This window comes from Triturus cristatus, chromosome 6 (assembly GCF_964204655.1).
Source record: "Triturus cristatus chromosome 6, aTriCri1.1, whole genome shotgun sequence".
Taxonomy (NCBI): Eukaryota; Metazoa; Chordata; class Amphibia; order Caudata; family Salamandridae; genus Triturus; species Triturus cristatus.
Window position 1 is genome coordinate 393,063,990 of NC_140589.1, and position 25,974 is coordinate 393,089,963.

Consider the following 25,974-nt stretch of genomic DNA (forward strand, 5'->3'; position numbering starts at 1 on the left):
GAAGGAAAATGAAACCGCAGATTTGAGAATGATCTTCTACAGTCTCTTTTCTGAAAGTGAACTGCCTTTTTTCAGTTGATTGTGTCGTTTCTCAGATCTACAAGTGCACCTAAAGAACATCTTTGCCATAATCTAGGATGCTTGATAAGGAGCTCAAAACACATTGATCTAGAATAAAAATTATTTTAAGGTTCCATATTTCTTTACCATATACTCAAGACAATCATTGACTAGTCCAGTATGGAAGTTGACTGTAGAGAAAGGTAAAACTAAGAAACTTCAACACCTACTGATCATCGAAACACAATTGCTATGTTAATATGCTAAATCTAGGATATACTATGTTTTAGATATGCACTATGATGAGGGATATGTTGTCCTGTGATGAGAGATATGTTGTACTGTGGTCCTGATATCATGTCGGGTATTTGTTGAAATATACTCGCCAAAATTTGAGGTTTCCCTCTATCCTCAAAAGTAATAAGATATGTCTTAATTGTTGAGCTGTGGGAAGAGGGCATAGAATGCTGTTACCTTAGTTATAACTACAAAAATGCACTTTAAAATCCAATGGATTATTTGTAGAAGTCATATATTTTAAACCGGATTCTATTTGCTCATTGTTTAATTAAAAGCAAATGAATGACCGAGGGTAGTAAGAATTGTGCCAGCAAATGTTAATACAGTTTTTCAGTATATTTTGTTAATAAAAACAGTAAGTTCTACCAAAGCACATTCTCCCTTACAATGTTTTTGAGCAGTATTACAATTCTGCCAATATGTCAGAACAGAGTGGCTTAAATTCCAAGGAGAAGTTGAAAGTATTTCACAGACAGAAAGAAGCAGTCTACCAAGCTCATCAGCAAACAGCATAATTTTTCTGAACAACTACTGGTGCTTTTACCACCCAGGTGCTTTGCTCACTCTCAACATTTCAGACTTCTCAGAGTGGATAATCCTGTGCACCTTCAAGCCTCAATCGTTTTCACCTATAATCCTGTCTGCTGCCATTATACTTCTGGATTTCCATATCCTGGACCCCTTCAGCATTTTGCGACTTATGGCGGCTCAGGACTCCTTCTCCATCACTTAACCTCATTAGATACCAGGGCAACACTATTGTGCTCTCCATGTCTAGAGAACCTTTCTGGTCTATTTTGACTTTGCTGCAAATAAAGGGCTTCCTCTCAAGGTTCATTCACCCACCATCTGCTCTGTGATCTGTCTCCAAGTTTCACCTAACTTGCCCAAAGTGTTCTTACTGTGAGTTTCCATCACCTGGGAAGTCCCTGACTGTGTGTAAAGTACAAAAAAGTCTTGGTATCTACTGCCACCATTTTTGATGTTGATAAACCCACAGAGTCTGCCGAAGCCTGGATCACTGCCTCCGCTGATGTGATGTTCTCATGCTCCAACTCCCCAACAACACCCATTGTATTGTCTCCTTTGTCTTAATTCATATTTATACTGACTCGCTAATTACATGGCCAAAACTATTGCTGGCCCGCTGCTATCAGACTCCTTGGTGGCCAGTAGGGCTGGAGTATCCTTGATATCAAGTTTCACCCTGGAATGCAATCAAGCAGTTTCAAATTTTGATTCAGAGCAGTGACTGTCTTCACCTTCCCTGCATCACTCGGCCCTTGACAAGGCCCCTACTTCCTGTCTATGACCACTGCTACTAGAACGCTCACAGCACCTCTCATATTTTGAATCCACCTCCTTTTGATCAAGGTTTCTGTCAATGAGTAAACAGCCTAACCATCCCTCAACAGCACTCTGCAGCTTTAGCAGAGCTTCAGAAGGCTCTTTAAAACAGATGAACCTCAACAAGTTGATTATCATTAATTGCAACAAAATTATGACTACAGACCATCTCCATTAACATCACACCTTCTCTTAATTTTATTCTAGACAGCATTTTTTCTGTAAATACTCATCCCAGCGATATTGTTAACCAAATTGACACTCACAACCTGGACATTTTGTGATCACCAAATATTGGCTATATCACTCACAAGTGATCATCCACTCACTAGTCCCAAAGGGCTGCCAAATCTTTGAGGTGGGACGTGGAGTCATTGGGGTGATTATCCAGTCATTTATAAGGAGTATCTGAATTGCAATGCCTCTCTCTCCTTAACATTTCTTTTGTCACTGAAGATCTCTTTTCCGATTTTATCCTCCAATACTACTTACTTACACTACTTCTATACCATCCATCCAAATTAAAGGCCAACTTTGTAGTTTATATTGCTGATTGCACTGTACACAATTATATTCCCTCAAACAGAAACATCTTTTTTGGTGATTTTAACATCGCCTTGAAACACATTGTGTAATGAGTGCATTGAACTAAGTAACATCCATCAAATGAATCAGGAGCCGCTCCTCCTCGAGAGCAGAGGAACGTCGCCTGCAAAAAAAAAATGCTCACAGAGCTGACACAAAAAATGGTAATAGAGTTCATTTATTACCAATTTATTTTTCAGCAACCCGTCTTCAACAGTGTGTCAGGATGGGACGGGGCAATTGCTGCTGAGTGGCAGCAGGGAGCTATGCGCATGTTTAAAGTGTGCATGCCCCTTTGGCCGGCCGTCTTGCTACAACCAGACAGACGTGCATTTTAAACTTCTCTAACCTATCTGTCTTAATACAGCTGCTTTATAGAAAGCACAGGCCTCCAGCTGTCTAAGAACAATGAGAGAGGTTGCTTCCTCCAATCCTGATGCTTCTCTCCTGCTGTGAGAGCAGCACCAGGATTGGGTAGTGCAGTTTCCAGGTTCCCGGAGCTCCAAGGAGAAATGAGGAGGACATCATGCAGCAAACCAGGAAGGTAAGTGCCATTATAATGTATTTTTTTTATTTTAGGAAAACTCTCCCCTCATCACCACTCTAAATACTTGCCAGCCGCCACTGAAAAGAATGACTCAACAATGGTTGCATTCTTGGTCATCTGAGTTTTGGCATTCCACACTCATTTTGAAATGGACTGATGGCTGTTCACTTCCTAATCAAATATGATACGCACTATCAAAAACCAACATTTAGGCCTGCTAAAATCTAGACACAGCCTATAGGAAAAAGCACAGAATCTACACTGTTTAATTTTCAACCTGACAACCTCTCACATTTAGATCCACTTCCCACATCTCCAATGACATTGACACTTGCATGCCACACTCTAACAAGATCATCTTAGATGTGACTGACATCTTAATGCCATCCACTGAAACTTATATGTTATTGTCTCTTCAGATCCACTCACCAATGATTTTTAGACAGATTCTTCTTCCTTAGAAGAACACGGCAAAGAGCAGAAATAAAATGGCACTCCGCAAAGGCCACAATGCTGCTGACTAGACTAAGAGCTGAGAGGAAATATTGCAAGAAAAATATTCTATCTATCAAGCCAACCGTATATAAGAATAAATGTAATCCTCTAATAATGCAGCAGGTGCTTATTTAAATGCATCTGTGACAACTTTCACACACCTACTAAGCCTTCTCTGGAATTTCTGTATCTATCTGTAATACGCGGATGGCTTTATTCAAAGGTGAGCTAAAATTCTTATGTAACAAATTTATGCCTACCATCCAGCATCTAGAGAGGGAGCCTTTAACCTAAAACCTCAGTCACATGGGCCACCTCCTTGCCTATCTCATTACAGGACTTTCAGATGTCTGAAAGCCAACAACTATTTCCAGAGAACAACTATTTTGAGACTTCTTCTTCAAATCACTAAGATCTAGGCCCCAGTAACTTCAACAACTATAGGCCAGTATGAGACCTACCTTGGCAAACCCATTGAATAATTAATTATTTATTTAAAGCAATTCCACTGGAAGTAGGGAATGATTGGCTAAGCAAGCTGGATGGTATATGTAATAAGTATAAGGAGTATAAAAGGTTGAGAAAGGCCCTGATGTTTTTCGTCTTCCATTGGACAGGAGCAGCTGGGCTGTTCCTTGCTTTAAATTTGATCATCCGGCTGTCATGCTGTAATATATGGAATCGTTGATAGTGGGCCCTAGGAGGGTGTATTGTGCACCAGCGAGCCCGCCGCGAATCTATGAACTAAATCTGGGGAAGGAATCAATAGGATGCCTCCTAGAAATTTAGAACGGAGTTTTAAAAAAATAAAAAAATAATAAGTTAGGTTTAAAACGGTCAAGGCTGGTTATAATACCTGGGCAGCCTTCAAGGGTAAACAGGGTATTTTGCCTGGTATAACATTTACACTCCACTTTACGATTCTCCTCTGTTTCCATTAGTCTTTCATGAGTAATAAAGAGGCTGGTTATATGGAAACAAGGAGATGTTTTATCCAGGGGTCGGATTTGTACTTTTGTTGATTTTGCAGCAAAGTGTTATTAAATAGTTACAAATATGATTTTATTCAAAAACTGAACGATACGATATCATTGGATCAGAAAACAGTCATTGAGTCTTTGAATACGTAGTGTGGCACAAACATTTAAATTATATACAAGCTGCTCATTGAATTAATCTTGATAATATAGATGTTAAATAAGGAAATTGGGCAGGATACTGGGTATAGCTGCTGATTATCTACATTTTCAGCAGTCTTTAAATCTTGGGCAGGAGATATTAAGTACTAGATACAGATATTGGACATATGTTTTTGTCCTGTGTGAAATTCGCAGAGTTTAGGAATACAATTTGCAAATTCTTGAGTGATATTTTAAAATTCTTGAGTCAGCATCACGCCTCAGCAGAAGTTGTTATTAGGGATAGATTTGCAGTGCATGAAGGATAGACATAAAGCATATCCTTTCTTTGTTGCCTCAGAGGAAATCTAGGGAAGGATGGGTTAAGGTTAATCAGAAAATTCTAAAGTATTTCCAACATGTTTGGGGGCAAGAAATGCAGCAATTATCAACATGTATGCCTTGCCAACGGGATAGCTCAGATTTATGGACTAAGGGATATATGATCTATTTGGATGAAAAATATATATAAAATGATTTAGCCACTAATGTCGATTTGATATTCTTGTATTGGGTACTTCCTCACTAAAAAAAAATTTAAAAGAAAGAATACTGAATGTTGTAACAGCTAGTAAAAAAATGTCCACAACAACCAATGTCTTGGTTGAGAAGTGGATTCGGCACAGAGACTGCTTCCTGGAAGGTAGTTAACATCTACTACATTATGGAAAAATGCAGTGACTGCTGATATTGCTGAATTTCTGGGCAACATTTTGGATAGTCCATATTCTGCTAAGGGTACTTGCACAAGAATTGCCCTTGTCCTTGGTTCAACTCCTACCTCTCCAACTACAGCCATCTAGTAAAGCTCGTAAAAAAACATCTCTTCAACATGAGCCGTGGAGTTCAAGATTAATTTTGACTCCATTACTGTTCAACCTCTACCTGGAACCTTTATATAAGACCGATTTTGGCATGCGTCATTATGCTGATGAAACGCAACTCCCTTTAGGAACCTTTCTGAATGATATTCTCTCACAGAAGCCTTGCCTTAAGAAATTATGGATGCCAAGCAACTTCGTTCTACTAAATCCCCATACACTTCACCACAAGAAACAAAAAGAGAGTAGACTGTTCTCTTCTGAATCAATTCTTTTGATGACTTTGGACCCTCTCTCCCTCTGTAAAATCTTTAGGTTTAATTATTGACAATACTCAGATTCTGAGTATTTCTTCCTCCATGCTCTGAGAAATATCTCCTCAACAACTGAGAAATGTGGCCCATGTTGCAATCCTCTCTCCCTGGACTGTGGCAACACAGTCCTTGCAGGGGGTCCCACAATCCTGCCCCTCTCTCACCAAGGCAGTCTTACACACCACAGTTTGGTTGATTTCTTTGAACAGAAAATTCAAATACCTTTCCCTGGTACTAAATGAACTTCATTGGCCGCCCATTCAAGTAAGAGCACTGCTCAAAAATCATCTGTTTGACATGACTCACAAGGCCCTTCACCTAGGTACTTCTCCTTCTGCAGCCATACTTTTTACTATTTCTTTAGGACAGATAGGACATCAGAGTAAGGACTTTCACCCTTATGCATCAAGCCAAAATCCAGTCTGTAAAATACCGATTCGTTAATAGCTCCCGGTATTGAGGTAAAAATACCCAATCCCAATGCATCAACCCAAAACCTGAGCAAATAACGAATCGCAAAATAAATAACCGCGAACATACCGAATCGCTAATACCCAAAATGCTAATTTACCGAATCGCTATATACCGAATTAGCAATTACCGAAATCACTATTAGCTCCCGGAAACTGCCAATAGCAAATAACGAATCGCACCCCAATGCAACAAAACTCGCTAATAACGAAAATCCCAAGAATCGCTATTTTGCAAGAGCTAAATAAGGGGAATCCAAACCTGGAGTTAAAGTGGAAAAAAAAAAAAAAAGTAAATGCAAAAAAAATAAATACATGTGCGAATGCTTGAGGCAATCACCAAACCCTTAAATGTGGCCCAGGAGACCCTGTTGGCTCCCACAAAATGGCTGCCCTCTACGTGCTTGCAAGGAGGATGCGGATCAATGCAGCAGGACAGCGCAGGAGAAGGGTCCAGGAGCGAGTATACAGACTGCGCATCACCTTGCTCGGGCAGAATGAGGACGAGGTGTACCAGAAGTACCGCCTCAATCGTGCCATGATCATGCGCCTGATTGCAGACCTGGGACCATTACTGCAGCACCAGACACACAGGACAAATGCTATCCCTGCGCACGTTCAGGTCCTATGCAGCCTGCACCTACTGGCCTCGGGGAGTTTCCAGGGGGAAATTGCGGTGGCCGGAGGTGTGTCACAAAGCGCACTGTCACGCTTCTTCAGGAGATTCCTAGATGCCATGCTGACAATGCTACACACACACACATCCGCTTCCCCACAACCCCACAGCAGTTGGACCGCACCAAACAGGCAATCTACCAGGTGGCACAATTCCCACATGTGATTGGATGCATCGACTGCACGCATATCCCCATATGTCCTCCCGCAGCAAATGAGTACATATTCCGGAACCGCAAGTCATACCACTCGATCAACGTGCAGGTTGTGTGCGATGCCAATAACATCATAACGGACCTAGTGGCACAATTCCCAGGGAGCACACACGACTCCTACATCTTCCGCCACAGTGGAATGCACAGGCGACTAATCAACAGAGAATTTGGAGAGGGACTCCTGCTAGGTACGTAGAAATACGCTTCCCCACCCCAACACCACACATGTATGTACATCACCAATGCTAAGTCTATGCTCCTATCTTCTGGGTGACAGTGCCTACGCCCTGCGTGAATACATACTCACCCCATACTTAAATCCTGCAACCCCGCAGGAACATCGCTACAACGCTGCACACATCAGCACCAGGAATGTGATAGAGCAGACTTTTGGGATTCCCAAGAGCCGCTTCCGAATCCTCCACAAGACTGGCGGCGCCATGCTATACCAACCTGAAACATGCTGCCGGATAATTGCTGTATGTGCAATGCTGCACAACATTGCCACCAGAAGGGGGATACCCATAGAGGTGGACAGGGATGACGACCACCGGGATGACCAACCACCCGCCCAACAACGACAGGCACACATCCCAAACACAGCAGAGGGCCATAGGAGGCGGACATACATAATGCAAAATAATTTTTGAAACATGGGAAAATGAGACATTACAAGTTAGTATGTGGTGCAACTGTTTAATGCACAGTAGCACTGAGGATTGTGCAACAAAACTAGCATTGTAAATCATGCTCCGATTGCATTCATGTAAATAAAAGGTGCCTTAAAGTCAGGCCTGTGCATACACAATAATTGGATGGCCATGGTTGCCCCACCATGGTCCTGCATGCATGTCCAACTGTCTAGTGGCGCTTGCCACGTACCCCAAGCCTCCGCTCAGGTGTATCCAATGCCTCACCACGGCCTGTCCCCGTGGAGGCACGCGAACTGCGGCGCCTGGTGCTGGCCTCTGCCAGTGACACGCTGCTGACACTGGAGGCAGCCTCACTTGTGTCATCCCCTCCCAATGCAGCAGCACTGCATGTGCTGCTCTGAAGGTGTTCCACAGCAGTGGTGATGTGTCCCAGTGACTTAGCGACATCCCCGCAGAAGTGCCCAAGGTCCACCTGCAGGGAGACTGTGCGGCGTGCCAACACAGCGGTGCTGTTGCTGTGCCGTGTTATGGCCTTGGTAGCGGCGGCGGAACGCAACATTAGCTGCCGGTGACTCCTCCTCTGGGACTCATGGCCCTCCCTCATGGCACGGGTGAGCTCATGTACCTCCTCCCTGAGCTGAGCATTGCCCTCTGCAACCGCAGTGGTCTGGTCCCTGACCGCCGTGCCCATGTCCCTGACCGCCGTGCCCATGTCGGTGACTGCTGCAGTCATGGCGCGCATCTCCCTCGCAAGGCGCACGATATTGCAGCTAATGCTAGCCACATGTCGTCCCTGCAGGCGCTGTGTACGCAGCATCCTCTCCTCGATTGCAGAGGTTGTTGGGACATCCTGTTCGGCTGAGGAGACGGAACTGCGACGAGCCCTGTGACGCCGTGCGTGTCTTGAGCCTCCAGGTGGTGCATCAGGTGGTGTGTATGTGCGCTGCCTGGGTGCCAATTGCGGGGGGGGTGTTACCATCTCCTGCAAGGGCGCAACTTGGTGCCTGTGCCTCTGCGCTATTGTGGCTGTACTAGCTGCAGCCTGTTTTGCTGGTGCCGTTGCTTGTGGCGCTGTTGCTGGTGCCTTGGCTAGTGGTGCTGGTGCCTTAGCTTGTGGCACTGGTGCTGGTGCCGTTGATTGTGGCGCTGGTGGAGGTGGTGCTGGTGGGGTGGCAGGTGTTGGCGATGCGTGCGCATCCTGCGCTGTCTCCTGGTCTGACTCGACGGGTGTCTCCGAAATGATCAGCTGGTCGCTGTCGTCCGAGTCCCCAGGTGATGCATCTGTGTGTGAAACAGTGCATGATTAGTGGGATGATTACACCTACATGTTGTTGTACCCATTAATGTCCCTCTGTGGTCCAACAAATGAACAGTCTCCATCCATGTACAACTGATGTGGTGTATGCTCATTGGATTTACGCCTGTACATGCACACTGGGCTGACTAGACTACAACTCCCAAGATGCACTAGTGTCATGTGTGGAGCTGTCTGTGCCAGAGCTGCAGACACAGTGAGATTGGGCTGGGGGCATGGGTATGGATTTACGCTATGCTGGGTGTGGCACAGGCATGCATCTTACCTTGGGCACTTGTGGCTGCGCCGTACGTGTCCATCTGGGTCACCCCCACGACGGCTTCCCGCTCTATCGTCCCTTCCACAAGGTCCTCCAGGGCTGTGTTGGATGGTGCTGTAGATGTGCCGCCTCCAGTCCTGCTAGCCTCCCGGAGCCTCTCCGCAATCCTCTCTTTGGCGCGCTTCCGCAGGTCATACCACCGTTTTTTAAGGTCGTCGATGCTGCGGGTAGTGACGCCAACCGCATTCACCCTCTCACGGATGCGCAGCCAGATGCGCAGCTTCTCTGTCTCCGGCACCTTGAGGGACAGCTTGCCAAAGAGGCGGTCGTGTTTGCTGGAGACTCCCTCGATAAGGTACTCCAGCTCCCTGTCCGAAAACTTCTTCTTGCGCTTGCGTGCAGATTCTGCGCTGGATGGCACTTCCTGCGCCATGATGGATGTCTGATATGATTTGCAGAATCGGTGTGGCCTCACTCTGCACAGGCAGTCTTTCTTCCCAGCTCCTGTCTGCTCCTCTGTCGAGGCTATGTGGGTGGGGCAGCAGTATTTCCTGGTTGGTGATGTCATCTGCACGTTCCCGGCGCGACGCGGCAATTTGCGATTTCGCTATTACCGATTCGGTAATAGCTAACTCGGTATTACCGAACTCGCTATTAGCTAATTCGGTATTACCGAACTCGCTATTTGCTAGTGAGGCCGTTTGCGTGCCCCGCTATTAAGGAATCGGTAAATTTAGCGATTTTTTAAGGAATCGCTAAATTTTACCGAATCTGTTGATGCATGCCATTTACCGATTCCTTAATGGCGATTCCTTATTTTTCGCTATTAAGGAATCGGTATTCGTTTGGTTGATGCATATGCCCCTTTATCCTCAAACAGCTGTTTGAAGTCCTGAGATAGCCTTAAATCATTGTTTTACTCCGATTTCAACCCCTTCAAAACACCGCTGAAAATCTAATCTACTTTATATCCCCTATTTGGATTTCTCTTGTTTATTTATTCATCTCCCTATCCTAGTACCTTTACTCTTGTGTTGTATCAGATTTGGTTACCTATAAAATGCACTTGTGACTTCCTGGGTATAGTTGCACTATAAAAAAGAAAAAACCTGGAAATGAATACCATGTCAGTGCTTAAGACAGTCTAGTATGAAAGGGGAATTTCATTCTATCCCTTTTACTTGGAATATATGTGCAAATGCATTTCATAGCTGTGATTTCTACAAAATATATCAACAGTTTTCCCAAATGAAATGTGTCATACGAGTTTAATATTCACTTTTTTCTTTCACTGCTTGCGAACAGAAAAGTAAGGTGATATTAAAATAGCAGAATAAATCTCATATTTTTAATTCCTTTCAGGTCTCTGATTTAGTGATCATATTAAATCAAGAAAGAGCAGTTTCTGCTTTTGCAAAAGGTGGCAACCTTACTCTTGGAGGTAATTTTACTGTGGCTCTTGGACCCTTAGGCAGGTATGTATTTTTCCAAATGTGTTAGTCGTTTTTTTGAGTGCTTCTGAATTTTTAATTAATTTGCATTTGTGTCGTGGATCATCAGAAAATGATGCACTGCTTCAGAATTAACATTTTGTTTTATCTCCTAGTCATGGAAAAAAAGGGGTGAAACTGTTTTTTGAGATGTTACATAAATGCAGAAGTATGTAACGGTACTACACATTTGTGACCCGCCTTCATTTTTCACAACCATACAGGGTCTTCTCTAGTATGTTCGATATCACCATCTCAATAGTGTGGACTATAAGCTATTTGTCTTCCAAACACTTTTTAAAATGTTCTTGCAACTGGTACTAGGCTTCTCAAGGCCTTTGTGTTTTTTGTTACTTACGCTGCAGCTGAACCTTTTGTTACCCATGTAATCATGGGAAGAAATAGTTCTATATTCTCTTTTCCATTGCTGTTATTGGTTTCTTCAGCTAGTGCAGGACACCTTTTTATACATTCCCTGAAAGAGACTTTTCTGTGACTAACCTGCATAAAACCTGAGTTGTTTTGCAGCATCCATGTAATCAGGTTGTTCTGTTTTATATTGAAATTTCATAATGTCCTCCCTAAATGCCTTAAAGTAAAAAGAATTACAGTCTTTGCAACAGAGTGTAGATTTTGTCAGTAAGTAACAAACTGACTGGGACAAACTTTGTGTAAGAAACTCCAAACACTGCAAGTGCCAGGTTCTTCTTCTAGAACTTTGGTGTAGTGTATTTCTTACAGGTCCATGTAGGCGACAGTAGATAGTTAAATGATAAGATGACTGTTCTAAGCTATTAACTGCTCTGGTACTTTACAGCTTGTTCATTCCATTTCTTGTTTAATGTATGTTGGAAGGTGGGTTATAGAGGCCGGCTGCGATGGAGCCCTTCTCGGATACCCCATGCAGTAGGCCTCGGTTAAAATGTTACCTACAAATTTAGAAACTTTTCTGGAGCTTTTTCTGCCAAGGGCCTTCCCTGCTGTCCACCAGTCTGGATTCAGTGAGGGTTTGCCGGCTTGACTTTCAGGGAGCCCCCGGTCAAACACTGGTAGTTGCACCTCTGGAGTTCTTCAGCGGAATGACCCTGAAATCCAGGGCGGGTCATGGTTGAAGGTGGCCGGTCTGGATGTTTTTCTAGAAGGTCTCCTGGTGGGTTCCAAGTGTACAAAACACCTATCCAAATGTCTGGAATCTCCTAGATAGTCCTTGGCAGGCCTCGACTTCACTTCACCCAATGCACTTGGTCAACCCCTTAAAACTCCATTGGACGGACTCCAGCAGAGGGACTCTGGCTGGAGAAGGGTCAGTTAAGCTCTGTTAACCTGTAGTTGCAGAGAGTCTACTCCTTCTTGAAGCAAGGCAAAGTCCTCAGAGCTGTATTCCCAGATAGTGCAGCAGGTGCAGTCTTCACTGGGCAGGCCCTTGAGTGCGGATCAGGATTTCAGGAGGAAAGTCCTCCTCCTTGTAGTTTCAGGCAGCAGAACCGAGAGGCTCTACACCTCTCACATATTTATCCAGTGTTCCTTGGCGACGAGTAGGAGAGCACCCCTGTCCAATGAGGTGCATGGTAGCACCCAGAGCATGACCACTTCCTACAGCATGTGGCATAGTTCGTCCCAGACAGCACTATTCTCTCAAAATCCGTCAAGGCTGAAATTTCAGCAGAGCAGCAAGAGCTAACTAACCCAAACTCAGAGTATGGCTCATTTCCATAATCGTCCCCCCCCCCCCCCCCCCCCTCACATCTGTGAATTCCTTCCTTAAGCTTCCCATCTGGCAGTGAGAGGGGTTGGCCCTGGCTGACGGGCTTGCTTGACTTTTTCTTCCTTTGAAACTGATGCTTTATTATCCACTCCCTGCTCTGGCATTCCAGTGCCCCACAGAGCTCGCTCCATCAGGTAGCCTCTGCCCGGCCAGGCCACTTATCACCTAATCAAGGCAGCCTGGCTAATCCCCCAGGGCTGACCAATCAGGAAAGTGTGCCAGAGACTGTATCTTCGCTGACAGAAAAGAAAGTCTTAACTTCTTTACTGTACAGGTTATGATAAATTCAACAATGCCACATTGCCGGATTTATCAATGCCATTCTGTTTAGTCTTTGAATTATATTTTTCACTCTCCTAACAATAGGTATGCGTCCATAACATATTGCAGTGTTAGCCTATGAGGACAACCATCTTCAAGGGGAAATGATAAATCTGCAATTTCTTCCACACTAGGGTTTATAAAGCCTTCTTTATAAAGCTTCTGTTCATAATTACAGAACTCCCCACCTCTGAAACACCTAGGGGAGACCTGTGGGGTTCCTGATTTGCAAAAACGATTTTGGTTATTATTTCATAGTGCCCACAGCACCAAAGTCGAATTTATAGTGAATTTCCTAGACTGGAGAGAAGTAGAATTGGCAGCTTTCACTCGCCAGGTTTTATAAAACCTCTTTTATAGGGACCCTGCTTTCAGTCACATTCACCCCCCCCCCCCCCACCCTCCCCACCCCTGGAACAACTAGGGAAGACCTGGTGAGTGGGGGGTACCTACAATGTAAAAATAAGTTACATTATCACTTTTAAAGTGCCCATACCACCAAAGTGCAACTGAGGATGCCGGCCTTTACACTGCCATGGCCTATTATATACTAGGTACTTATAGGTAGTTTTCATCCCCTGGCCATATTCTGTATTAGGGACTTATAGGGTAGGTCCTGCCAATTATAGGTGTACCTCAATGTATGTGTTTGTGTTTAACATATCACTGGCCCTGGGCCTAACTAGCAGAGCCCAGGACTCCGTAAGAGTTAGCTAGCACCAGTTCCATTCAGAAAGAAAAATGGAGGTGAACAGGCCTAAAAGGGTGTCTTTCTAACACTGTATACCCGTGAGCAACATCCAAATATCTTAAAGGGGTTGTGGTTGTCCTGGGGTTAAGCTTTTGACCACCTCCCTTGCAAATGTTGCCCAGAGTTACTAGGAGTAACAGAGAAGAGTAAGACATGATGTGCTTTAACCAGCCTCCCACAACATCCAAACTTAGCTATTCTCTGAAATGAGGCAAACACTTTTAATGTTAGCCCTGTTTTTCATTTGTTAGTTTGACTGAGGTGTAGACTTAACTCTAAAAGATTACAGGGTACGCAGGAAAGAGCGAGATTCAGATAAACTAGTTGAGAAAGTAACCTAAGGTCCAACCAAAGATACATTTTCAAATCCTATGAACGTATATTTACTATGTACCATTAAAATGTCAAAGCAAGATAAATAAATAATATAACTCCTAACAAGGTTGCCTGTCCTGACCAATAGGTCTTTATCGCTTGGAAACTAAAGTGTATTCTGAGGGCTTTGTAATGTCCATGTAAGTGGAAAAATGTTCATGAACACAAGATATTATTAGTTTGGGCTCTTGAGCCATGTTTCAAGTGGGCTTGGGTCGTATGTGAAAGAGAGTAGGTATTCTGTGAAGTATGCTGATGCAAAATCTTTGTTTTTGGAAGAGGGATTTATTTTCAAGCCATTCATATAGGAGCATTGATGGCCCTCTAAACCTTTTTTTAGTAGAGTGGGTGCCATGATGTGCCCAACTGTGCTCCTTAATGAGTTTTTAAGGCACTCACAGTTGTAAAGCTTAGTTTTCAGGTTTTCAGTTTACACTGACTCTTGTGCTTTAGATCCCCTGAAGTAAGCATGTATTATTTGCTTCCCTCTGGTTAGCCACAGTTAAGGCTTGGTACGGTGCACCAATTTCTTGTTGAGTGCCGTAACACTGCCTTTTACTAAATTATAACTTTTGTTTTTTACTTTGGCAGATGAGGGAGGCAGACGTCCAGGTGGAAAGATACAGGTTATGGGACTTGTTTTCTACAGAACAGGGAGGTAGGCGGAAGATGTTAAGGCCATGTTGATCATATTCCAATATAACTCTTCTACCCCGTCTGCAGTGCCCTATCCCTTTCAGTCTCCAGGAACAAACTAAAGGCACACCCATTTTGACCTGGGGGCTTTTAAAAAATATTTGGTAGTTTGTCCCTTGTTAGACGTGGCTTCTTTTGGCATGGTTCCCTTGTCTTTTTGCTTTCTGACCTCCCGGTTTGTGCTCTGTTTTTGCTGGTTTAGTGTTTATGTGCACTTTCTTGCTACTGTTCAGTGTTAAAGTGCAAGTGCTGTATTGTAAGTTGTAATTTGCACTGATGTTTCCATGATTGGCATATTTGATTCACTGGTAAGTCCCTATTAAAGTGCACTGAGAGTGTCAGGGCCTGTAAATCAAATGCTGCTAGTGGACCTGCAGCACTCATTGTGCCACCCACACGAGCAGCCTCATAAAAGGGTTCTCAGACCTGCCGCTGCAGTTTCTGCATACAGTTTTTACTGCCATGTGGACTTGGCAAGTGCAACCACTTTCCAAACCCTAACCTTGACTTTTATTACATGTGAGTCACCCCTAAGGTAGGCCCAAGGCACCCCTATGGGCAGGGTACAGTGTATGTGAAAGGTAGGACATGTCCTGGTGTGTGTGACATGTCCTGATGGTGAATTACAGTGTAATTGTTTTTTCACTGTTGAAAGGCTATCTGTCCCATAGGATAGAATACGGAATACTTGGTAACATTTTGCGAGTATATCTTCCCATTGGGACAAGATGGAGAGACCGAGTTTAGTATGCCTGAACTCAGAATGTAGAAATTAATCTTTTAGTAAAGGTTATTTTTATATTCTGTGTTTGAAAATACCACTTTTAGAAAGCAGGTATTTTCTTGCATAGCCATCCTGTGTGCCTCTGCTGGTTTGTGGATTGACTGTCTAGCTGGATGAGTCAGGGCTGGGCCGAATAGACTTGGGCTGCATCCAGAGCAGTGGAGGAGATTTATTTGTGCCTGAATGGACCTGGTCTGCCTTGGACAATTTTATCTCCACCTCCTGCTGGGAATCTGGGCCAGAGAGGACCAAAGTGGTTTGGGCTAAGCACCGACACTCTCTACCCAAGTGAACAAAGAGACATGCAGTATAAATATCCTCTGCTACACTTTCGCAACTGGAGGGGTTATTGGACACCAGTTCGCACCAATCTAGACTTATAATAGCGGGTGACGTTAACATCGCATTCAAACCCTTAGATATAGCTGATGTAATGGAGATGGATGAAGAAGATCTGAAGTGGTTGGTTCCTCCTTTAGATCTGCTCCCAGTCAAGAACTGGTCACAACTGGTCCTCCAAGTAAACGCCCTAAATATAGATTATGGACTGAGAGCAGTGAATGGTAGGACAAAATCAGATAGACTCGTTGCAAACACGTTTAATAGGGTCAACAGCCCATCTCGTATTGGCTATATCCTATTAGATTTGAGACTCTGGAGGAGTGTCATTGATATGTTTGTGGGCAATACAACTGACCGTGACCACAATCCACTTTGCCTTAGCATAAAACCAGTGTGTGGTGGCTTGACCAAAGAGATCCCAACCCTGACCATCCTGAAAGTTCTTCCAGCTAACGATAGGCCCAGACTTAAATGGCGGAAGGTAATTCTACATGAAGATAAGCTCCAAGGCATGCAGCTGGACTTGAGGGCAGGCATACAAGAACTGCAGTCCTTAGTTAAAAACCCAAGAGGTCTGGCTGAAGTTGATACTACCCACTTGTGTTTTTTGGAGAAACCAGGTACCTACTTTATTGTACCAGGGCACATATCAAAAGAGAAAACCGACCAGGGGCTATGACTCTTGGTACAATCAGGAATGTAAAATCCTACGTTCAAAATGAGCTCTGGCCATAAAATCGAAAGATTGTAGCATAATTAGAGATAACAAAAGGAGCTACAAGACAGCCATTCAACTTGCCAAGAATGAGTGGGACAAATCTCGTTGGCAGCTACTTAAGGATGCTTGTGCTGCCAAAATATTCTGGTCTTTGTTTGTCTGGGATAGTGAAGCAGGGGCCCACCCTCTCCCTACCCACATTGCAGCTGAAGTTTGGTATGACCATTTTATCAAGCTCTACTCTGACATTTTGCCTACCATAGGGGACGCCCCATGCCCTTCCCAGCCTCTGGGTAAAGATTTCTTCTCTCTTAGTGAGATGAAGGAGTCAATTGGACAAATAGTGCAGGCCAAAGCCCAAGGGCCTGATAGTATCCCAGGGGCCTTTTTCTTATCTGACATTCCTAATTGGTCTTGCTATATATTACTCCTTTCAAATGCTATAGCTAGCGGGGCACCTGTCGCAGTGTTCAGACAGCGGGTGGAGGTGGTCCCAATATACAACAAGCATTTGCAATGCAATAGGACTCGCATTTACACGAGACCTATTGCATTGGAAACGGGAGTGCGGGCGGGGGAGTGTGGAAGCGAGAAGGCACGACCGGTCATGTCCAGGAGCGGGGCGGGGGGACCCCAAGAAGTCAAGGACTGCGGGAGGAGGGGGGGGGGGAGAGAGGGGGCGGGGGGGAGAGGGGGCGGGAGAAAGTAGTGTTGGGAGTAAAGGGGCTAGTAGCCATGAAAGGATACAAATGATGACTTGACTGTGATGGGGAGGGACTAATGAGCCTAAAACCAATCGGACGGCAGCATTTAGGACCTAACCCAATGAAAACGTGGGCGTAGAGTGGGTGGAGCTTCCACTCTATACTGAATACTGCATGCCTCGCAAAGCAAGCAGCGCATGCGCTGCAACGCTAGGCTTGACCTAAAAAGGGGGATAGAGGCCAGCTTTGTAACTATACGCCCATTTGCCTGATAGATGTGCTGCATAAAGTTTTTACTCGAGCCCTCCTACTTAAGATCGGGGTTTGGGCCGATAAACGCTATTTTATCACCTTATCAAGCAGACTTTAGAGAACAGACTGGGGCTATTGACCAGGTATTCCGGCTTCTGCTTCTTGGAAAGTTGTAGTCATTGGCCAGGGCAGTCTTTACTTAGCTTTCATTGACCTGAAGACTGCCTTTGATTTAATTTAGCTTCCAGACAGAAGCTATGGCAAGTGCTCAAAGACATGGGAATCCCACCCCCATTGCTCAACTTGGTCATTCGATTACATGAACACAACATTGCTAGGATAAGATGGGGCACAAATGAGCAACTCACACATCGCATTCCGGTTAGTAGGGGAGTCAGACAGGGTTGCGTTCTGGCTCCTACACTTTTTTCCCTCTACATGAATGAAGTGTTAAGCTTTCTATCCCATGAGCCCGCCGATGCTCCATCCTTAGGGGGGAAAAGATAGCAATCCTTCTGTTTGCAGTTGACACTGGTGTTGAAAACCCTGGTTGGGCTACAGACACTATTAAACGGATTCAAACTTTTCTGCAACAGTTGGGGCCTTGAAATAAAGGCAGCAAAAACGAAATTCATGTCTTTCAATCCTAAAAATCTTGTAAAGGCAGGCCAACTCTAGGAGGGACTCCCCTGGAAAGGCTAAGCACCTTCGATTACTTAGGGGTCAAACTGTCGGAGAAAATGACCTGGAAGACTCGTGTAATGAAAATGGTATTGAACCATAAGCTCATAACAGGGGCACTGGGTAAAGAACATCGCTCCTCTTACAGCAGACCAGTGGCCACTGCCCTACAGGTCTACGATTTAAAAGCCGTCCGCTCTGCCCTCTATGGGGGTGAGTTGTGGGGCTTTGATAAGCTAACTGACCTCACTAGATTGGAGCATAATTTTTTAAGGAATCTAGTGATGCTGCCCCAAAGCACTCCACTTTACCTTTGAATGCTAGATATGGGTTGTCGCTCCATCAGTGACATAGCAAAGCTTTGCCCTGTGGTGTTCTAGGCTTGAATTAAGAGGACCCCTGAGCTAGCTCCCTATGCTGAAGCCCTGGCAGAGGTAATCCGTCAAGATACCCCTAACAAGTTCGGGTGGCCAAACACTCCGGGAAGCTTGGGAAAAATCTGATTCCCCCTACTCCATAGAGATGCAGTAAAGAGGCACTACTGGGAATGAGTTGTACAAACACTTTACAGTAGGACTGATAGGGCAAAACTCACCGCAGAATTCTTATTGCACAAACAGATTACATCCCTGGAACCCTATCTTGATTTAATTCAAGTAGCCCATGATAGGAAACTCTATATCCAGTTCAGACTTAGCTCTCAACTCGTTCACAGGGAGGGTGCCATGTGGCAAACTAAAGTTCTAAGCCCAAGTAACTGTCCTGGATGCAAGGCTCCTGTGTAGTCCGTAGCACATGTGGTGTTTGCTTGCCCGGCTTATGCATGCCCAAGATCAAAATGGATAAAACCAGTTTGCCAGAAAATGGGCACGTGGAACTACTGGGATGCCTTGCAAATTCTAAAATCAGACACCAGACCCTTCTTTGCCTGTGCAGTTGCCAAGTTCTTTGGTCACAAGTGGGACATCAGGAAAAAGGAGCTTAGAATGAAGTGGGCTCGCCTCTTGCATTGAAATGCCCACAGTTCTTAAGTATATTGCTGCTATGGAATTATGATTATATATGTTTTAGACGTAATATATCTCAGGGATGTCATTTAAACACACAATGGCACATTGTATAGGAACTGACTTTTAAATATTGATATTTTAAAAGCTGGTTTTATTATGTAAATAGTACCATCGTTATCTAGGTCATTTTATATCTATACACATGAATTTCTTATTTTGTATCGAATCATATATTTTTTTAAACTGTGATCACTTGTACTGTATAATCATAATTATTATGACGCTGCTTAATACTTATCTGAAATACGTCTGTTTGTAATATTTGTATGCGAAAACCTTTTAAGGCATGTATGCCGAAATAAAGTTGATTTGACTTTGTATAAATATTGGGGCCCAGACCCCAGAACTTTAGAACTCGCTTGGATAGACGAACCTGCCAAGAAGAGCTGGAAGAACTGCCAGGAGAACTGCTCCTTTGCTGTGTTATTGATTTGCTGGGTTGGCCTGCAGTTAATGATTACTGCCCTGGGCAGTGAAGACACTGGACTCCACTTTCTTCACTTGTTGCTGAGTATCTCCAAGGGCTTGAGCTAGAGCTTGCCTCCTGTTTACGAAGTCTCAGGGACAGTAAAGACTTCACTTTCCTCTGGATACCGCTTCTGGGACCGCGGATCTCAGTTGCCACGGAGGGAGACCGCATCCGGATGGCGCCAACAAAACCGCCAGTGGTTCTGTGACCCAAAGGCACTGGAAAGGGCACCGCCGCCCTTTGCACCTCAACCCTGGTCTCACCAATGACAGCCGCCGCCACCGAGCTGCTGCTTGCACCACGACCTGTGGGCAACGCACTCCGCCACCCTAGTCTCATCTACGCCGTTGCCAGCTGACAATTCTGCCGTGGTCTGCACCATGGTCTGGGGGGGGCACGGCTCGTAAGCTACACGCAGCACCGCCTCACCCCTCACCACGGCTGCAGCCCACCGACGCCAGCTCCATCGACTGTCAATCTGCGACAGCCGCAGAAGGTTGCACTGTGACCGTAGGCACCGCACAGGGCACTGCCGCACTTCACGCTGGTCGACCGACCCTGGTGGATTTGGTTGTTTTCAGCATTGCGGTAGCACCGGACGGAGCAACTGCATTTTTAAGGTCATTCTTGCAAAGTGCATATTTTTGATTACTGTATGTTGGTCTTTTATTGTTTTTGGTTTTGGTTGAACAAATATTGGTTAGTTTTCTAAAAACTAGTGTGGTGTCCTTTTGTAGTGTTTTCACTGTATTGCTGCTGGTTATGTGCAAATGCTTCACACACTGCCTCTGAGATAAGCCTGACTGCTCGTGCTAAGATTCCTAGGAGGTGAGCAGGGGTTATTTCAGTAGTCTATTTCCCTTATCCTGACTGGAAGAAAGGGTCTCCATTTGGACAAAGGTGCAAACCCTTGCCAACTAGAGACCCCCATTTCTAACATCCCTTCTTGTCTGTCAGGAGTGGGAAATATGATTCTACAGGATCACCGTTCAAGCCGGAAGACTTAGGTGAGCATCCCACTTCCTTCTCCTCATTCTGCAAAAAGCGTGAATTGGGGTCAGCGTCTTCCTCCTCCATTTCAAGTCTGTCGTTCTCCAAGATGTTTTGATTCTCCAAAAACTATGTGTACTTAAAGGGGATTCAAGCCAGCATTCTTTGTTCATTGCTCTGTTGTCTTTCTTATTGTGCTTTTGCCTACTGCATGGGACAATGGGTCAGACTACTTCAACCACTGGCTAACTTTTCTTTGAGTGACTGCATTTTGCTCTTTCAAAAGGAACACATCCACACAGAATGTAGTTCCCTTCAATTCCAGTGTTTTTTTTTTTACTTTATTATTAGTTTAGGGTTGCCTTTGTTTTTACAGCCTATGTGATAGCAGGACAAGCACAGGGCATTTTCGTCAGTTCCTGTCCCCTGCTCATATAGTTGTACAATTCCTTTTGTGGCGGTCTTTGTTTTTCTGACTGCTGATGTTTTACAGCATATCAGAATGTGTCCATTTAAAACTGTTCTTTATAAAGTTATATTCATGAACTCCATTTGTAACTACTCTCCTGTATGTCACCCGGTATGTATTTTAATTGAGGGTTACAGTTATACTTGTAAATCAATTTAGCCTGTATGTCCTGCTTGTATGGCCTTCTAGTTTGCTTTTGTTGCCCTTGTGTGTCCTGCTTACATAGATATGTAACTATTATTTTATATATTTTTTTAAATATCTTTATTGGTTTTCTGTTTTATTTTTGTTTTCCTTACTATAGTTATTCTCCTTCACATTAAATTTTGCATGACAACACAGAATAGTCAAAGCAACATGCAGGTTCGCTTGGTACAATCGTGTGACATCAATGTGCAGATTAGTGTTATACATTGCAGATGCATAATCAATGTACATCATCGTTCTCACATGCAGCTTCAGCAAATGGTAAACCGTGCAATGTCGTGATCGCTTGCTCACATTCCTGTAGCACTGTTGCCAGTTTACAATTGATATCACTAGCTCCATGCATCAGCATGGTTGGTTCTAAACCATAGGATTATACATAACATGTACGCCGTCAGTAGACGTAGTGGAAATCCATGTACAGTCGCTACGGTACCCAACAGCAGTGCTTCACAATAGAAAGGAAGGAGCCTTGATGGGAGTACACCAATAAGACCTATATTATCCAATAAACATCTCCTAACAACATACTTAAAACAAAATAATAAGAGGGCTGTCATTGAGTAAGAATTGTAATAATCTTTGCTGGACTGTGTGCAAGACGGTGTGCTGCCACCCTCGCAGTGAGGGAGTGCGTCAGGGCAGGACTCGAACTCATAAAAGTTCTTAGGGGCAGCATTATGTCGGTGGGCGTTCTGGCAGGTAAAAGGGGGTGTGCAGTCCTCCACATCAGATTACAACTATGTTGCAGTTCCTAACAATTGGTAATTCCTGTCCACTAATATCATATCCCCCGTGATCGTAGATATGTAACTATTATATTACTAATAGAAGTTCTGCCGTTTATACCAGTTTCTTAATCTGTCCATCTAGCTTTGCAACCCTATGTATCTAGCTAGCTATCTAGCTATCTGTCTGTCTATGCACCCCTATTTATATATCTATCTATGCACCCTATCTATTCATCTGTCTAGCTTCACAGCCCTATTAGTCTCCCTGGTCTCACTGTCTGTCTATCCATCTGTTGAATTATTTGCAACCCTATCTGTCCATCTATCTAGGCAACCCTCTCTATCTAAGCAAATTTCTGTATTTATCCAACCCGCTCTAATTATCCATGCAGCCATCCTTGTCTATACAACCTCCTATCTATCTAGGCAACACTATCTATCTATACAGCCCTCTCTGTTTGTCTGTCTTTGCACGTCCCTCTATTATATCTTTTCAACCTTCTCTATGTATCTAGCTTTTCAAACCTCTCTATATGTAATAAAGATTCACAAAACTATTACAGGAAATCATTATCAAAGGCACGAAGCTGGCAGCCAAAGCCAGACAAATTGACTTTTTAGGTCTGATGATAGCCAAGACCTTTTGATTGTATTGAAATTATGCTCATAACACATTTAATTATAGGGGTTTTCAGCAAGACATCATCCATTAGTCTGTTGACGTGTCATTCACATTTTTTCTACCCACTCCATCATGCATCATGGATCAGTGAGTCAGCCCACTTCAGCTAATGTTTTGGTTCTCTGTGAATAATGGCATGCTTCCCTTTCACATGGAGCAGATCCACACACACAGCTGTACCAGGGACTACTATGGTTGTGTGTGTGTTTTTTTCATTTTGTTTTTAGACCAAAAATATTTGTACCCTTAACCAATGTTTGTTTTAGATTTATCAGGACCCAGCAGCTACCCCCAAAATAACATTTTGCAAAAACCATAACAGAATAAAACCAGAATTGCCAAAGGCTGATGGCTAGTGGCAGACCTATTTGCTTTGTCACTGTTTGTTGATCTTGGGCTCTGCAGATTGTCATGCTGTGGCAGGCCTAACCATCTGCCATACTTAGTGGGAACTTGGACGTGGCAAGATTACAGGTGTTACCCTATGGGTCGAAGATGCCAAATTGATGAAAGGGCAGCACCCTTTGAACGTGAAAATAACACACCAGGCTTACAGGAGCTATGTAGTTTATTGTCCCAGGTTCAGTATACTTACACTTTATATTTCTTCAGTTTTATGACATTACACTTCTTTCAGTATCTAAAGTATGGAGTGATGTCTTAAGATGTGATAGAAATTATGAATACTGCCGTAATAGTACCTAACTGTATGTCAAATTAGAATGTTATGTCTTTTTCCAGGAATGCGTTCTTTTAAACAAAAAAGCGGCTTCAGTGTATATATATGAATTGTCATTTTATATGTTGATTATTAATTCAATTAAAATTAATGTATTGTCTCGTCCAGAGAACGGACAGTATTGTGCTATATGTGTCTCAAATTACAAAAAAATGGGATAAAAATGTATTAAATTGTCAAACTTAAATGCATGTTATTTCCAAAAATGAGTAAATATGAAATACTGTCTGTTAAAACTGTTTTTTTTTACCTGAGATGGACCTCTTTCAAAGAAATTATATGATCTTTTTAGAAATTTGGAGGGTGATGTTGCCGTTCGAAGTGCTGCAGCCATTTATACATACTGTAAATCTCGTGGACTGTTTGCTGGAGTATCCTTGGAAGGATCCGGGTTAATTGAGAGAAAAGAAACCAACAAAAAGTAAGTCCCAATCGAAATTAAAATGATTTTGATTTCACTAGTTACAGAGAATTCACTTCTGCATAATTGTGCTTGTATTCATTTTGCTCCACATTTGGAAGTGTTAAATCCCCATATATAGCTGTAGGAAATTGGGTTGCTGGTTGAGGGGGGAGTGAAACCCTACTCGAGCAGGAACTACAATCCTTATCACTGTGAATCAGTCACAAGCAAACCCTAAATTAACCTGTGCTCAAGCCTCTGGTAGCTTGGCACAGAGCAGTTAGGCTTAACTCAGAGGCAATGTGTAAAGTATTTGTGCAACACTTCAAACAGTATCACTGTGAAAACACACCACAAAAGGATCCCATGCCAGATGAGAAAATAGAGTATTTTTAATAGATAAAACAAAACTAAAATGTCAAAATCCCAATCTGTAGAACCGGAAATCACAATTTCAGGCTGACTGCGATGGAGCTTTTGATGGCTACAAGGGACCACATTAGGCCTGCTGAACAAGAGTACCTTAAGTCCTGGTTGCGCAGCATTGCAAGGTCCCACTTCCAAGAGTCCAGGACGGAGGTGAAGCCAGTTGGCAGGGTGGGACTAATGGATGGCAGAGTTCAGGTGCTGCTTTAAGGTTGTTGGAGCCTTCCATCTCAAGTCAAAATGCCAGCCAACTAGCCCTTTGAGTCACACTGGGGTTCTGGGTTCAAGGGATGTAGGTTCAGTCATTCTCATCCAGGCACATGGGCAGCAAGCCAGCACAGCAAGGCAGTAGTGCAGCAGGGCAATAATCCTCATTCCTGGCAGAGAATCCACAGGTCCAGAAGTGTACTGAAGAGTTGGTGTGCAAGGTCTATTAGTTATACCCAGTTGTGCCTTTGAAGTGTGAGAGAAGCTTCTAGAGGTTTCCCTGTGAAGTCCCCAGTCATCATGCCTTCCCTGTCCTGCTCCGGACTAACTACAGAGGGTGTGCAGCCCTTTGCATGGTTGCAGGACACAGCCTTTTCAAGTGTAAGTTAGGCTGTGTCCAGCACCTTCCTTCCATCCTGCCAGTGACGGTCCATCCATGCACACCTATTATTGAAAGTAAAAGATTACTCCAGTGTAGGCTTTGCAGTAGTGAAACACGAATTTAAGAGTTTTTTACTACCAAGATATGTAAAATGACCTGTCCTGCTCTTTAAATTCACTGCACCCTGTCCTCTGGGCTGTTCAGGGCCTACCCTAGGGATGACATAAATGTATTAAAAAGAGAAGGTTTGGGGTCTGAAAAGTTTTTTTTTTTGCCAGGTTGAAATGGCAGTTTAGAACTGCACACACAGGCTGCAATGTCTGGCCTGAGACCTGTTTAAAGGGCTACTTAAGTGGGTGGTACAAGAAGTGCTACAGACCCACTTGTAGCATTTAATTGCAGGTCCTGGGTACATGTAGTACCACTTTATTAGGGACATATAAGTAAATTAAATATGCCAATTGGGGATGAGCCAATGCTACCTTGTTTTAAGGAGTGATCTATGCACTTATGTCTGTTTAGCAGTGCTAAACCGCACAGATACCTAAGGCCAGCAAAAACGAGATCAGCAGGGGGAAGACCACCTTAAGGCTGACAGATCTAGCAATAGCCAGTAAGTATCCAAAATAAAATCAGAAATATTGTTTGTCCGTATTTGGAAACTAGCATCGGTTAAAGCCAGTAGGTATAACTTTTTTTGTAAGTGTTTGTTCATTGATTGAAGTTTTTATGTGTGGTTTTGCAGATTGGTGCGCGTGTGAATGTGGGAATGAGATGACTTTTAGCAGAAAGGGTGGATGATTTGATGCATTGACGACTCCATTCTTCATTCATTACATGCCGTGTAAGCTGGGCACCTCGAGATGGTCCAAGAGCAGGGAGAATGCATGTGACTTGAATGCACAACAGGTTCGCGTTTCCCTCTGAGCAGAAGTTCCAGTGGTGGCTTGTATACCCTATTTATTTCATTTCTCACTATACCACATTTTGCAGAGTGACTGACTACGTAGGTCCTCAAGAATGCCTGGTGGCAGAGACACGTTGACCTAAACACGACCTAGACACCAAATGGTATATTTCCTGAAT

At 43.8% G+C, this 25,974-nt stretch overlaps 1 protein-coding gene across 1 annotated transcript in view; it reads left to right on the forward strand.

Moving 5' to 3' along the window:
- SH3YL1 (SH3 and SYLF domain containing 1) overlaps positions 1–25,974 on the forward strand; it is a 483,838-nt gene that overhangs the window by 250,416 nt on the left and 207,448 nt on the right. The window contains exons 5-6 of the mRNA XM_085610793.1: positions 10,597–10,709; positions 23,763–23,891. Coding sequence (XP_085466919.1) covers positions 10,597–10,709; positions 23,763–23,891 — 242 coding nt within the window. The remainder of the gene's footprint in view (positions 1–10,596; positions 10,710–23,762; positions 23,892–25,974) is intronic.